Source organism: Saccostrea cucullata, unplaced genomic scaffold (genome assembly GCF_032062105.1).
Source record: "Saccostrea cucullata isolate Sc308-1 unplaced genomic scaffold, CSIRO_AGI_Scuc_v1 ctg2446, whole genome shotgun sequence".
Lineage (NCBI taxonomy): Eukaryota > Metazoa > Mollusca > Bivalvia > Ostreida > Ostreidae > Saccostrea > Saccostrea cuccullata.
This window is the reverse complement of record NW_026936116.1, coordinates 31,958-46,804: the sequence shown is the minus strand read 5'-3', so window position 1 is coordinate 46,804 and position 14,847 is coordinate 31,958. Positions and strand designations below refer to the sequence as shown.

The 14,847-nt window shown below is 30.6% G+C and overlaps 2 protein-coding genes across 2 annotated transcripts; both read right to left on the bottom strand.

Moving 5' to 3' along the window:
* Positions 1-5,998: 5,998 nt before the first annotated feature.
* LOC134244772 (uncharacterized) lies at positions 5,999-11,668 on the bottom strand. Its single transcript, XM_062727014.1, has 5 exons — positions 11,420-11,668; positions 8,960-9,144; positions 7,892-8,117; positions 7,680-7,790; positions 5,999-7,041 (listed from the first exon to the last, which is right to left on the bottom strand). The coding sequence occupies exons 2-5, from the start codon at positions 9,071-9,073 to the stop codon at positions 6,623-6,625; spliced, it is 870 nt and encodes a 289-aa protein (XP_062582998.1). The 5' UTR covers positions 9,074-9,144; positions 11,420-11,668; the 3' UTR covers positions 5,999-6,622.
* Positions 11,669-13,130: 1,462 nt separating this feature from the next.
* LOC134244770 (leucine-rich repeat-containing protein let-4-like) lies at positions 13,131-14,501 on the bottom strand. The gene has a single exon (XM_062727013.1). It carries the CDS (start codon positions 14,494-14,496, stop codon positions 13,135-13,137), a length of 1,362 nt encoding a protein of 453 aa, XP_062582997.1. The 5' UTR covers positions 14,497-14,501; the 3' UTR covers positions 13,131-13,134.
* Positions 14,502-14,847: the final 346 nt, after the last annotated feature.

The window sequence follows — 14,847 nt, the reverse complement described above, 5'->3', positions numbered from 1 at the left end:
TTAATGAAATGAATAACTCTTTGTGTATAAATTATTCTACTATGCACGTTAATTTTGACAAAATAAAGTATAAGGAAAATAAAAAAAAAATCAAAATAAGGAAAACCGAAATAAAAGAAAATCAGGAAAATTTAAAATATTTTTTTTTTCTCATTGGAGAGAGGATTATTTTTCTTCCATGAATCAATGAAGGTACACCCTACCTGTACTTAAGCACGAGTAACACATATCTAAGGGGCAAAAATAAAACGAGAAATATTATCACGGTACATTGTATGATGGGTTATTCATTCTCCCAAAGTTAATGAATTGTGTTCTCTTACCTGCTAATTCTTATACAGATTCCATAACTGTTTATCAAGAATGCCCGCCCGTTGACCCTCAATTTTATCCAAAAAGTGATTCACAAATAATCCACCAAATTAATTTATTTTGGCCTCAGCTTCACAAAAATCTTTTTTTTTAGGTCAAGTGTTTTTTTTTTTTTTTTTTTTCAATTTTAGAACATCGCATTTATACAGTTATTGTATACACTATTATTTTGCTATTGTCAATGATAATCATCTGTTAATAAAATAAATATTAACAATCTTATTTTATTGACGCATAAAAGATAATAAAGTGATCACACGCACCTTACGGACATTAAATAAACACAATAGTTACACATATAACGAAATAAGCCAAGTAATCGTAAAAATTACCGGAATATTTACCATGCAAATACAGAATTGTGCCTTATATGAAGGAATTATATGGAAAAACAAATATCTATCTTGTGATGTATTGTTTTTAGTAAAGAAGTTGTATGCATATAAATATATATAAACTCTTTATAGAATTTATATATCATTATTAAGCATTTGTCTTCTGATTCATAAAAAGACAGTTTAAATATGAAATTAAAGTAGTCAATCTATTGACTCTATCTGTCAACTTATATTTTTTCAGATAAATACACATATACATGATATAACCCCAATATATGGGGGACGAATGTGATCATTTTTGAAATTGTTTTACAAAATCATTAATACAAATAACATCTCTATAAAAAAAATCTTTTCATACATGCTTTTCATTTTATATGATTTTATATTTATTTTTTCTCATTAATTTACTTAACATAAAAATATTTTTGAAAACATTAGCTTCATAAAAGGAATTTTTTCCTGCATTATCTATCGCTGAGGACATTTCTGTATGATTCACTAGCTATTATAAAAAAAATTTAAATGACTGACAAATACCAGCTTTTTTTTTTCATTTTAAATAATCGTTCATAAAACAAATTGACCGCACTGTGAACCAGCATCTTTACCAAAGAATCTTGGGACGTGTTTATAATGTATAAACTAATTATCGTTGATTAATCATGTACTTCAAACACGGAAAGATACTATTAATCTACGAGCTTCAAAACAGGAGACGCAAACCAAAAGCATTTACAGAAGGCACACCCATAAAAACATGCTTGATAATATCGCAAAAATGTTTGCATGTAAACATATATAAGTGGAAGACTTACAAATAAAACATATGGAGATAACGAACAGTATTCAAGATGAAAAGTCCATAAAACAATAAAAAACAGGAGCAGAGCAAACACAGACCTCCAAAGTATCAGAGGTGGGATCAGGTGCCATGGAGGAGTGAGCATTCCCTGCCGATCCTTTTTATGATCCGGTCACACCCACTTGATTCAGTGTTCTTGTTTGTCAGTGTGTAAAGAGGCGATAATTGGTATATTGCTGCATAAGAAACGGAAATTGACGATTGAAAAGTCATTACGATTATCATAAAGCTTGGTGTTTAGATAAACATTAACGTCTTTTTCAAATAAAGTATCAAAATATGAAATACAATATAAATGTGTCAGACTCTGTGGTATCTTTTATTTTAAGCTTACAAGGATATATCATATTGACATAGGAATATATCTAAATGTGGAATTGTATATGGACCACAGCAAGTGTTTTCTCCTGTTCGCGTATACGATTTTGAACAAATTCTGTTTCAAAATAGGTCTGCTAATAACTGGGTCCAACTGATACTCAATAGATTTTGTATATAGTTTTTGTCCTGTCCGTACGTTTGGCTGTCTGTTTGTCAATAACCTTATCCTTGCTCTTACTATTGAGTAGTTGAGGCTTTGGCTGTCATACTCAAAACATGTCTTCCTTGAGATATGACCTTTTAGACACTTACATATTTGACCTTTTAACCATTCAGTTTGCTCTTCTTTCGCAATTTTTTTTTATCAAATTTCAAACTTTCATACCTTTCAAATTTTTATAAGTTACAATTAGTGTTACGTCTTTCATATTGTCATGTGTCATGCCTATTAGTGATCTTTATTTTTGTTTTGAAATTGACAACGAAAGTTTCCATTTACCTGATCAATACACAGGGCTCATAGCGGGTGTGATCGGTAAATAGGGGAGGCTTACTCCTCTTAGACAGCTGATTCCATTTCTGGACTTTCCCAGGATCTGTGTATTATAACTGCCTTATTTACAATAGTTCATTGTTTGTATTTTTTATGAGATGAACCGGTTTCAGTTTCGTCACCTCCTTCATTTTCATTTAAGACACGTTTAGTTTTTATGTAATTCTTGCTTTTTATAATGAAGGAAAAACTATTTTAATCTATAAACTTTCTTTCCAAAAATTATAAAGTTTACATTAAAACACTATCCGTGGACTTTCATGTTCAAACAACCAGAACAAACTTTTTCATTTTTAGAACAAAGTTATCTAGGACCAAAAATGACATTGTTCAGGAACTTTATGAAGAATTCTTATGTTTGAAGCACATCATTTTATATACAAGTTTATTTAATGAAATGAATTTTTTTTTTAAATCCAAAAAACACCTTAATTTTGAATTACATCCAACTTAATCACAAACTGGAATAATTATTCATGATCGAATCCCATTCCTGACAATGCAAAAAGGATTTTAAAAGCCATAATATTGGAGTCATTAAAACACTCCTTTCGTCCAAATTAAATCAAGTGGGAATAATGAGAACAGACAAAACAGTTTATTTTTAAATAATACATGTACCGGTCATCAGTTCATAATATCAATGATGTCTGTGTCGCGGTAACAAAAAAGAGATATCTGTAATATGACGGATTTATTAAGGAATGATATTCCGCGCAGCAAGCTGGACTACATCCCCCCTCTCTCCCCAAAAAACCCACCAAAAACGTGTAATACATAGGATGAGAAATTGCGCAATGAATAAAGTAGTCATAACGTCAACAAACACAAAACTATTTAACTATCAATAAATAGAATATGATATACGAGCTCGTACTAGTAATCTTACATGAGATTTAAGCAGGAAAATAATGTATCGACCTATGATTCATTCGGTAGAAAATGTAACTACAGAATATATTTCAAAATATTTAAGATACTCTACCTGTAAATATACATAATGATAATATCTTTAAATACATTTCATTCGTAAAATGTAAATTTATGATACATGTATTATGCCGACATCTACCTCAATATTGATGAGTTCTTAATGAAAAGTTCTCTGATTATACCGTTATTTCTGTCAGGTGTTTTGAAAACATTACAGACATGGATATTTAGGAAAAAGCGTCATTTTTTCATCAATATAATATATACACATGTATTTATTGAACCTTATCAAAGCTAATACATTGGAAAAAAGTATTAATTCTTTCATCGTCTCAAGCAAAGGGTTTTGTGACAATAAAATGGATACAAAACCCTTGTCATGCGATGGTGTATTTTTTATTCTGTATCTTAACCCAGTACTCTATGCATAGTAGTAAACACTCTATCCATCGTACGGATATAAGCTCCCTAATCAAATTCTTACCCACATTTGAGATATGCTATGTAAATGTTACTTAATTTCATTTTTTTTCATAACTTTAGAAGTATTTTTGTTACTACGTTATGTCTTTACAAAAATAGTTTCCCAACTCCATTAGCAATGATCGTAAGTGCAGACTTTTAGATCTAACTTTAACTCTTGTGGTTAGGTAATGCTTAAAAAGGTTGAATTTTAAAGAAGGAAATAAGTTCCTTAAGTGCAAGTTTACTCTAGTGTAACACTGATTTATTCCCAGGATTTTTAATTTTAAATTGAATTTTAAACGTCTTCAAATTTAATCTAAACATAAAAGATTACGCCATAAAAGGAAATTATTTTTTTTTAGTTTGATTTTATATTTATTAAATTGATCAATCATATAACGACCACCCCTTCATTGTTTGTGAATTTGCATTAGTACTGAATTTACCTGCGTCTAGATTTTGCTATTTATATATACCTATGAATATAATACACTGTTATAGATTAATACTTTTGTTTTATCTCTTTCTCCTAACGTGTACTGCATAGATAGTGATATAATGCAAAGGGCGTTGGTGCAGTTTTTAAATGGAATATGACTTAAAAAGCAAATATCTAACATAAAAATCAATATAAGGTGTGGAAGAAATGTAAATATCCGGTTGACATGCATGAAAAGGTGTTTGTAGTTATTTTAATGAAGCTCTTTAAGAATTTATTATCAATTTCATACCTCCTTCTTTTTCGTCCTTAGGCGTATCGAAAAGATAGGGTGTATCATTCCCCAACAAAACCATATGACCACTATTATCATTATTATCATTGGCTTTACTAAAAGATTTCAATGTTATCTATCTTTTCATTATTATCATTGGCTTTACTAAAAGATTTCAATGTTATCTATCTTTTTTCTCTTAAAAACCCTTTCCTATGACGTCACTTAACATATGGGTCTTGGATAGTGCAAACAAGGGACAGGTAATATCAATAAAAAAAATTAATCATTGTTTCGCAAACAATTTTCTAGTTCTTAAAGTTCTTTTGACATGAACAGCAAGGATTAAAATTAGCTTCTGAATTTGAAATTGGAATTTTAAGGTTAAAACGAAAATCAAAATATGCTAGGCATGGTTAAGATTCATCTCCTGCATGTGTGTCTCTTAGGAATATCAAGATCAATGGTCTCTAATCCAGTTAAATTTTCGGCATTCCAGTTGTCATTTTTTTCTCGCAGTTGATTGAGGATTTCTATATTTAAAAACAAGATGAAAATCTCAATACCAATTTGCTTCATTCGGAATGTAGTTATTTTTGTCTAAATGTTTCCACTGGTATGGATACATAAACAGATTTTATTCATAATTTACTGGCGATTTTTGACATTTTGAATATCGCTTACAAATTATTTTATATCGGTTGTGATGACTATTTCTATAGACGATACAAAATCGCTTTAATTACTTCTCACTAGAAATATAAACCAATTTCAGGAATAAATCGCTAATTTTATGTCTCGCTAAAATACCATTTATACGGTATTGAATGAAATATGAAAATAACAAATAGTAATCAAGCTCAAAAATCCATAACAACACAGAGAGGTAAACAAAGACAGACGCCTAAAACACAAGAGTTGGGATCAGAAGCCATAGAGGAGTAAAACATTTTCATTTTACCTGTCATACCTGGCTGTGCTCGATGTCATGATCGGGCAGGTCGAAAAATTCATAGACAATTCAGTGTAAAAAAAATTTACAAATTGCATGAAAAATGTCTGTTAATATTAATCTCAATGATAGATTGTATTTGCCGACAAAGTCATTTTATGAACTATAGAATTTGAGAATAATTCCTTTAAATAAGACTGTTGATAATTTGTTTCATCAATTTTTTCCCCTAATTTTAGAAATTTTTCGTACGAAGAGCATGCTATAGCAGTATAGTGTATCGATTCAACCGGGAAGCATTTTTCCATATACAAGGTAGCACATGTAATGATATATCAATATTGCTACATAAATGGATGAAGCCGGAGATAAAAAAAATAATATCATAACGTCTTACGTAAAGCTCTGCCGTCAGGTTACCATTGGTGTCTTTTTTTGTGAAATATCCATACAGGCCTACTAGCTGGCATAAAAAGAGATGTGGAAGACACTGTATTATCTTTTATTATAAGTCTATTGTAATATCTCAAGTCAATCTAGGGATGAAATTGATAAATTAGTTTATATACAAATCTTGAATTGAATGTCACAGCAAAAACTTCTTCTTTTCAAGTAGAAGTTTTTGGAAGAAAGCCTCATATGAATACAAAAAATGTTTGCTTATAATAGTTCAAAAGTAGTACCCATGGAGATTCCAACAGAATTTTTAAATGTACATTCAGAAATCATGTAAGCTCGGATTTCTGATATATTGACGTATTATTATTTTAAGGGCCTCGATCCAAATTCAAACAACCTATTATAGTACAGTATATAATTATGTTTTTGTTTATCTAAACTTGTTTCCCCGTAATAAACTTTCTCTATCAATAAAAACAGATAATTACATGATTGTATATGTAGATAAGATATACACACTAACAACATTATAAAAATAAATATTTCACAAAAATTCTTTTGCATAAAAATTGAACTCAAATTATTGCACTAATATATAATATACATTCAGTTAGAGTATTCAGTAAAAAAGACAAAAACAATATTTGTGATTATTACTGTTATTGACACAACCTTTACTGTGAGTATTTCACTGGAGCTCGTCTGTCCGTATTATACATTTTCTACTCCACTGTTATTGGTATTACTCAGCATTTCCTCTTTTGAATCTTCGTGTTTTTTCTCACAATTTTCAACAGTTTTACATTTTGTTGGTCTACACTTTTCCTTTACAAATTGTTTAAGTTTATAAATTCCACAAATTGCAAAATGAGCAAGAGGTGTGCAGACGAAGACATAAAGAATAGTTAACTTAATGGCTTTCCCTGGCTTATCCCACTGTAGAAATGAATATATTATTTCGTCAGTCACCAAGAAATATATCCATGTGAATAAAAGATAGACAAAACTGAAGATCATTGGAATGTACACGTGTTGAAATTTGACTGGTTTTGGGGTCATGATGAGAAGTAAAAATGTGTACAAGAGGTTGATTGCATGTTTGTTAATGGTCCACGCTTTAACTGTATGATCTGTAAAAATAAAGTTTTTCTTAAATATAATCAGACTATCTCTGTAACATCTTGAACAGCTGTTAGAAAAAACTATTCCATCTGAAAAGTCGGACATATTTTGCAGACAAAGTTTATTGCAATAAAATTTCAAATTAAAAACAAAATTCCCTGTGAAACACAACACGTTTCTACGTGAAATATGCGGTGATAACGAACAGTATTCGATCCCAAAAGTCGAACAACTGAGAGATATAAACCCCGTATGCAAGTATATTGCTGCATGATTAAGGGAAGTTTACAATTGAAAAGTTAAAGTCAACATATTTATCATAAAGTTTAGTTGTTAACTTGTTAGATTAACATTAACGTCTTTTTCAAGTAAAATTTCCAAATATGAAACAGATGTGTCAGACTCTGTAGTATCTTTTTTTCTCAAGCTCAATGGGATATATTGCATTGGCATAAAAATGGAAGTAACCATTGTTAACTGACAATACGTCGCCAATTGCACGACAATTACATGACAATACATGTAACAGAATAATGACAAGTAGATCTCTTAGATTTATAGTTCCATTGAGAAAAAAAATGTACGCGTAAACATAACCAGTGCAAGAAAATGATACAGAAATTGAGATCGCTTTTATTATACTTACGAGGAAAAATCATCGTCCAGTAAGATAAAGCAATTAAAAGCGCTGTTGGATGGGAGATATTGTGAAGAATCCATGATAATCTACTATACCAAGGCAAATTCGTCTGTATTTCTATAAAAGAAAGATTTATAAGTTTTTTGTGATATTGCTGCCATTTTTCGTTTTAAAGCGATGTTGATAAGAAACTTATGTCTGTTTTTATCAAGATATACCTCGCTCCTTTTCTGTTAAGAAACAGTAAGTATATACAGCAATCATGCATTCTACAATCGCAACTGCTGACAAAGCAACGTATCCGAGGTTAGTCAGCTTCAGAAGCCATTCCATTGGGGCGCGATGGCTTTTCAGAGACCACCAATAAGCTTCCAGAATAATCCAAACCCCGTGATACACTGTCCAGAAAATGGTCCAAGGCAGATAAAATATTGGTCTTCCAATCTGAAAATGTTAAGTAATAATTTTGCTTGTGTTTTTAAACAGTTACATAACATAGTCCTGACTGGAAAAGGATAACAAGTTAAGTTAATAATCAATCTGAGCTCTATGTACAATAATAAGTCTCCCAGAAAGTTAACCTAGGGCACTGCATCCAGTCTAGTTTAAAGTCGTGACAAGGCATTTTTACTTACTATAGTATATTTGTGTGTCATTGCATACGATATATTTTCTGCTTTCCATAACTAATTAATATTTGTCGTTAAAAATGACTTTTATGTATCTTTTACGATGCACATGTGTCATCTGAGCCACATGTTTAGTTTTCTTTTACACTTTCATAAAAGATATAATTAAGTAGTATATATACAAGAAAACTTGAGAAAACCTATTCATTTTGTTCACATTGTACAACTGTATCTTATTAAATCAAGGTTAATATATCTTCACAATTTTAAATAATTGTCAAATTCTTTTCCTGGACCTTTACAAGTACTCTAATAAATCAAATCGATTGCAAAGGAAGACATATTAATCGAGAACTACTCTGCTACATTAATGGTCATTTTCGCCATATATAAGTTTTCCCTTTCAAAATTGCAAATCGTTTTGTCCTGTTTCGCCAAAACACAGTTATACTACAGGATAAGGAAGTCTTCTATAAATAAACCCTGCTTAAAATTCACCTAATTGCAAACAACGAAGCAAAATGTCGAAAATAAAACAGAGACGAAATTTTCCTTGCATACAACATTCAATTTAATCTGATAGTTTCACATTTGAAATTCGTCTAGCCCTTGAAGTGAGTCCAATCTACTTTTTCAGTGACCAATGGCTCCACTTACCTCTAGTGTAACAAAACGTTTGGGATTTTTGTGGCTTAATCCGAATTCTTTGATGTGGAGCCACTTGGGACAAGTTGAACAGCTGTCACTCTTATCACGTGAGTTTGTCTGCATCTCGACTGCCGTCTGCAAAGTGGAAAACTTCCGCTTTCCAAGAAGTTTTTATGTTGTGGCTTTTGAAACCGCTGAAAAGTGATAAACTGTCTGTAAATTACAAGTACTTAAACTAAAACTAAAAATCACGATAATTTAAATGTCTTACGAATTTTCTTAGGTACATGTTCCTTGATTTATTGCTTACTTATACATGCATCATAGTTTTTGTTGTTCATTCAACAATTCTAATCATATTTAATATCTTTTTTTAAACTGGCAATCGTTTTGAAATCACGATTTCTCTGATAAATGTACACATTTCACATTTTAGATACTCATATTATTTGTATCATTTTCATTCATAAAGATTATCCATTATCTGGAAAAAATTCTTTCGCAGAAAAATATATACATGCGTACTCTTAATCCAAAGACGAATTTTGTGTTACCAAAACTGATCAAAATGTTCGAAATATCAGTAGAGCTATTTAAATTGTTGAGAAATATTTTTATAACAATCGAAATCAAAGTTGATTTACGCAAAAAGCTGTGCAAAATACTGTAACACAAGGGCGCTCGTGTTAAGTAAACAAATAATTAAGATTTAAATGTCACGTTTTCATCACATACCATCTGGAAATTATATTTTCTGAGCCTCTTATTTTTTTCTAATCCTTTGACTAACAAATTAAATATTTTAAAAGTCTTCTTTACAACTAAACTTTAAGTTTCAGTGTACCCTTTATGAATTAAATATATCCGGAATCCACTATATGTAAACGCAATCTACGTGCATGTAAAGAAACGTACAAACTGGGCGTTTATATTTAGTGTACTCAAGAATCTTTCATTGAACATCCAAATAGCTATTTATTCGATAATTAAGGAAACACCCACATCCTTAATTTAAAAGTAAGATTTGCTAAGAAGAGTTGTTTTGATTGCTGGGTTAAAGTAATAAAATACTCAGTTTATCTACATGGTCACTTGATGGTCAAGATGAACAAACACGTTCTAGAATTAAGCACATTTTTAAGAGTCAAAGCGTTGACAAATCTCTTCTTCATTAAAAAGTGACAAGAAAAGTAGAAATGTATTAACTTGCACCTAGGCTTTAAACAAAAATGTTCCCATGTTTTGTTAAGTTTTATGTTTTATGCTATCTCCAGATTATGCTAGTTTCCAATGCATGTGACATACATGAAGTCCATAACGGAACATTCGTCTTGTTTAATATTAAAAACAAATTGAATTACTGTGTGTATTCTAATATTTAACAGTTGTTTCATATATATGTTTAGGTAGTATTTACATAGGTTATAGAACACTGCAATAAGAAAAAATATTAGATTGAAACCCTATTAGATAAAGGAATGAAATATTTTACTATTTGGATTGATTTTTAATACAATGGAATGTGATTGGGAAACTGAAATTTTGATCAATTTTCATTAATATTTCAATTAGCTCTTAGCACATCTAAAGCGAATCCTATGAGAGCAGAAAAAGATTAAATATTTCATGTTACTTTCCCCTTTCTTGATAACCGTCTCTGTTGTTTGACATTTCATCAGATTATATACATATTTTTCAGGTATAGCTCAAATTCTCTCACTGTTCGATAGAGATAAGCGAAGATATTTTATTCCCCAAATATTTTCGAAACTGCTAATTTAATTTCACGCTCTTGTGTACAGCAGTGTATATTCATTTATTTCTCGTGGTGGCCCTAGAAATAAACATTTATTTCAATTTGCTTTTGTGTTTTCTCCAAGATTCTTTTTAACTTATTCAATTAATCAAACATTAAATTAGGCATATTCAGGCCAAAACTTTTTTGAAGAAACAAAATGCTATTTGTGGATTAGTTTAAACTTCAAACAGCAAAGCAATGCGTTATATAACGAAAATTAATATTAGGCAAAAAATTATAATAAGCTTTTTTTTTATATCTTAGGAAGTCTGTTTAACACTCTACTTAAATTTGTACGTAGATACTTCATGTACTTATAAAACAATTTGAAAAGTGTTTCCGACCTTATATTAGTTTAAGTGAATAAAATATATACATATAGAATTATGTATAGGTCTTAATCTATGAATCAGAGAGCAAAGTCAGAAATATTCACATGATCAAAAGTTTTATTTAATGTTATCAAAATATCATATTTTTCTTTGAAAATACTTAAATCAATCACATTGCTTAATTCATTAAGCAGAGACAAATATAATGCAAGAGTAAGATAATAGTAAATAAAAATTAACACGAGTTAAAAATCAGCATATATATGAGTTTAGAATGTGTAGGAAATAAGCACATCATGTTTTAATTGAAAAAAATTAATCATTAACACAAAATCTTACCTCTCGCGTCAATTAACGTCTACTCAGGCACGTTCACATTTAAAAACATTCGCCAGTTATGTAACTATATATACATTAAGTTTCCCAGACTTGATCGGTAGAATGTTTTTATACTAGTGAGAAACATGACGATAGAAGGTCCAGGGTCGAAGAACTGTTTAGGACCGCCCTACACTTAGATACGGAGGTATAAATTTCCGGTGCTTATTCTGAGAAGAAAACTAGATACTAGCACTATATACTAGCTGTCACTAAAAGGAAATCTGTACAGAAAATATGACCTTAAGGAGTTACTATTTAAATAAATTGTAATCCCACTCAAACTTCATTAAGCATTTCACGGTCTAACACAGAAATGAAGAAAAGGATTACGAATATTCATTGTAATCATAGAAATAGACAAGGAATCACATAATCGATTGAGTCATTAAAAATACTGAGTGACACATATTTAAATGTTACCGTGTTCTCTGTTCAGTGGTATTTATACTTACTCCAGCGTGAAGAGAATGACATTTTCTTCTTATGTGGTATGACCGACTGTTTTATCGGTCAATCGTTGGAGGATGCATGATCACCGCTGTTAGTTTCCTGATCAGAAACAATAAGATTATATCAAATAGGATGTACCGCGTAATATAAACAAGTATATTGTCTCTTTACCATTGTTTTCCTGCAATGAATCACATGTAGACAAAGAGCAGATTTTTTCTGTTTAATTTAATCTCACGGGATTGATTTTGTGATTATCCTTTTTTTCATTTGTGATTGTGTTAATTATAAATTTCTAATTTTGAGTTCCTCATCATAGATAGAAACCTTCAGGTTTACATACGAATCATGTCCTATTTTTAAAATGCATATTACAAAAGAAAAAAAACTAATAATAATATTATAATGATATGTACTAGGTGATGGAGTCACCTTTTGTTCTTTTGAATATAAATGATATACATGTGTAATGCTCATTTTCATACAACAAATGATTTATTTGTTCCTCCATTACTTTTGAAACACTTGAATATTTCATGTACTACAAGAAGATAAACACTTAAAATTGAACGTTGAGAATATTTATCAAAACCAAATTAGGTTTTGCACAATAAATCTACAAAATAAAAAAAAATAACAATGCAGCTCTAAAAAACTAATATCATCAATGTTAATACGACAAAAGTGTAATTCATGGAAAACTTTGTTTCCAAGTTAAATACAATGTGGTTGAACAGGGTATATTTACAAAATGTATGTTAAGAACTATAGAATACAAACATTACATTTTATAAAATCAATCATATTATATAACCTTTGCTGCTGTCTTAGACTTATAACAAACTTTAAACAAGAATTTTTTCCTTGTATTTTTCCCCAGCCCGAATGCTTAACAGGTTCAACATTTTTTTTAAAATTAAATATATGAAAACAGAAGTTATAACTACATGTATTATATTAAAATATTTGTTTCATCCTGAGTCTAACATCAAAATATATTCTATTTTTCTTTAGGATTTTAATATAATGTCCTCGTAATTTGTAACAAGCTTTAAATTTTTCACCTAAAGATTATAAGCTATTTCAGTATTGTAAAAGGCGAACATAACAATTATCGATCTCAAAAAAATCTGTTATAGCAATACTGTTCTCAGCTTCTTTTTGAATTAAAATCCTTTAAAAATAAGTGTCTAAAATTGCAAAAGTACTTTTTAAGGATATCCTCACAAATTCGGACAATTTGGAATCTTTTCTTTAATAAAGGTCATCAGGTTCATTCTGAGATTATAACATTCTCCAACAATCTGAAAATAACTTGGTCTTCTTTTCCATTGCTTCATCCAACCAAGGTTTTCACAAGTGCATTGAATATGGCACCCAGATAAATTCAGAACCTGGGGCGATTTTAAATTTTGAATAGCAGGCGGTATGTACTGCAACTTAGTTTGCTCAAATATTAAGTAACTTAAAGCATCATTTCTTAGAAAGGCTTTGTCAGAGACATTAGTTATTGGGTTTCCCGATAAGACTAAAATGTTTAGGTTCTTCATTTTAACAAAATCATCCTCTTGGATTGATGAAATATTACTGTACGTTATTTCTAGTCTTTTTATGCTTTCCACTGATGACAAACACGATGGAACACGGGTTAATTGGGTATTATTCATCCGCATCACTTGAAAGTTTGAACTAAAATTTGGCATAAAAATATCATCGCCTAACGATGAAATTGGCTCATCTGAAATAGTAATGATGTATAAATGACTTGCTTTCAAGAAAATGTTTGGCAAAGTATTCAGTCCATTGTTTTGGAATGTGACGTCTATCAAACCCGGAAGACCATTAGGGACCGATTTCGTTATTGCTTCAGCTGTCAAATTACGATTCCTTTCCAGTTTGAGATTTTGAAGATTATTTAACAGGTTGATAGAAGATGGAAACCTTGTTAAGCTTGTGTTATGAAGACCAAGTGCATTTAAAGAATTCACAAAAGGTTGAAATACATCGTCAGGAAGACTGGTGAATGTCACATCTGATAAATCAATCGAAGCCAAAGATTTGAGAAGCTTCAAACTCTGTGGAAATTGTAACATTTCACTTGATCCAAAATCTAAAAATAGTAAGGAATTTGAAATGTTTGCAATCACATTTTGATCTAGATCCGTCATTGGGTTTTTGGAAACTGACAGCGACATGATATTTTGAAGCCTTGCAATTGCTGATGGTAATGATGATAAATTATTTCCAACTAAATCTAAAAATACCAAAGAGTCTTCACTTCCATTGAACGCATGGTCATCTACCTTTTTAATTTCGTTATTGTCTAGCACAAGCATATGAACCTTTATTCCATTAAAAGCATTTGAAGGTAAATGTCCTAATCTGTTGTTATTTAAGAATACTGTCCATGATCCATTAGCTGGGTTAATTTTCGGAAGTGACGTCATATTTAGGCTTCTACAGTACACGGTCGGTGACTTGGCATCGCAAAGACAGGGTGGCGGGAATGGACACGACAGACATTGTACAGCAAACCAACAAAACTGAACAGCAACCTGGTAATTATAACAAGCAAACAAGATCATTGAAGGAAGTAAAGAAGCTCACATATGCAGAGAGAGAGAGAGAGTTACCTTTACATGGCACATATTGATCAGTACAGTTACCTTACAATGTTGTATCTTATCATTTCTTATCTCTTTACAACAGCTAATAACTGAACACCATACTTTTATGTAATAATCAAGCAGTTTTTTTATCCATCTGTAGTCACTTGTATTCTTCTGTTGAACCCATTGCTTTTAGGAAAGAAACGGTAACATGCTAATGGCCCTGCACGGCAGCCCAAGGCCAAAGTTAACGTTTTGTAAAATTGTAGTTACAACTCCTAGGCAAGATTTCAAAAATGTTGAAACTCACAGAAAGGTTTTGTCACA

Excerpts from the sequence above, each read along its gene's own strand:
- LOC134244772 (XM_062727014.1), bottom strand. The coding sequence starts at position 9,073 with ATGCAGACAAACTCACGTGATAAGAGTGACAGCTGTTCAACTTGTCCC. Across the intron at positions 8,118-8,959 it reads AACGTTTTGTTACACTAGAG|ATTGGAAGACCAATATTTTA; the intron begins GTAAGTGGAGCC and ends TAACATTTTCAG. Across the intron at positions 7,791-7,891 it reads CTTAACAGAAAAGGAGCGAG|AAATACAGACGAATTTGCCT; the intron begins GTATATCTTGAT and ends TTTCTTTTATAG.
- LOC134244770 (XM_062727013.1), bottom strand. The coding sequence starts at position 14,496 with ATGATCTTGTTTGCTTGTTATAATTACCAGGTTGCTGTTCAGTTTTGT.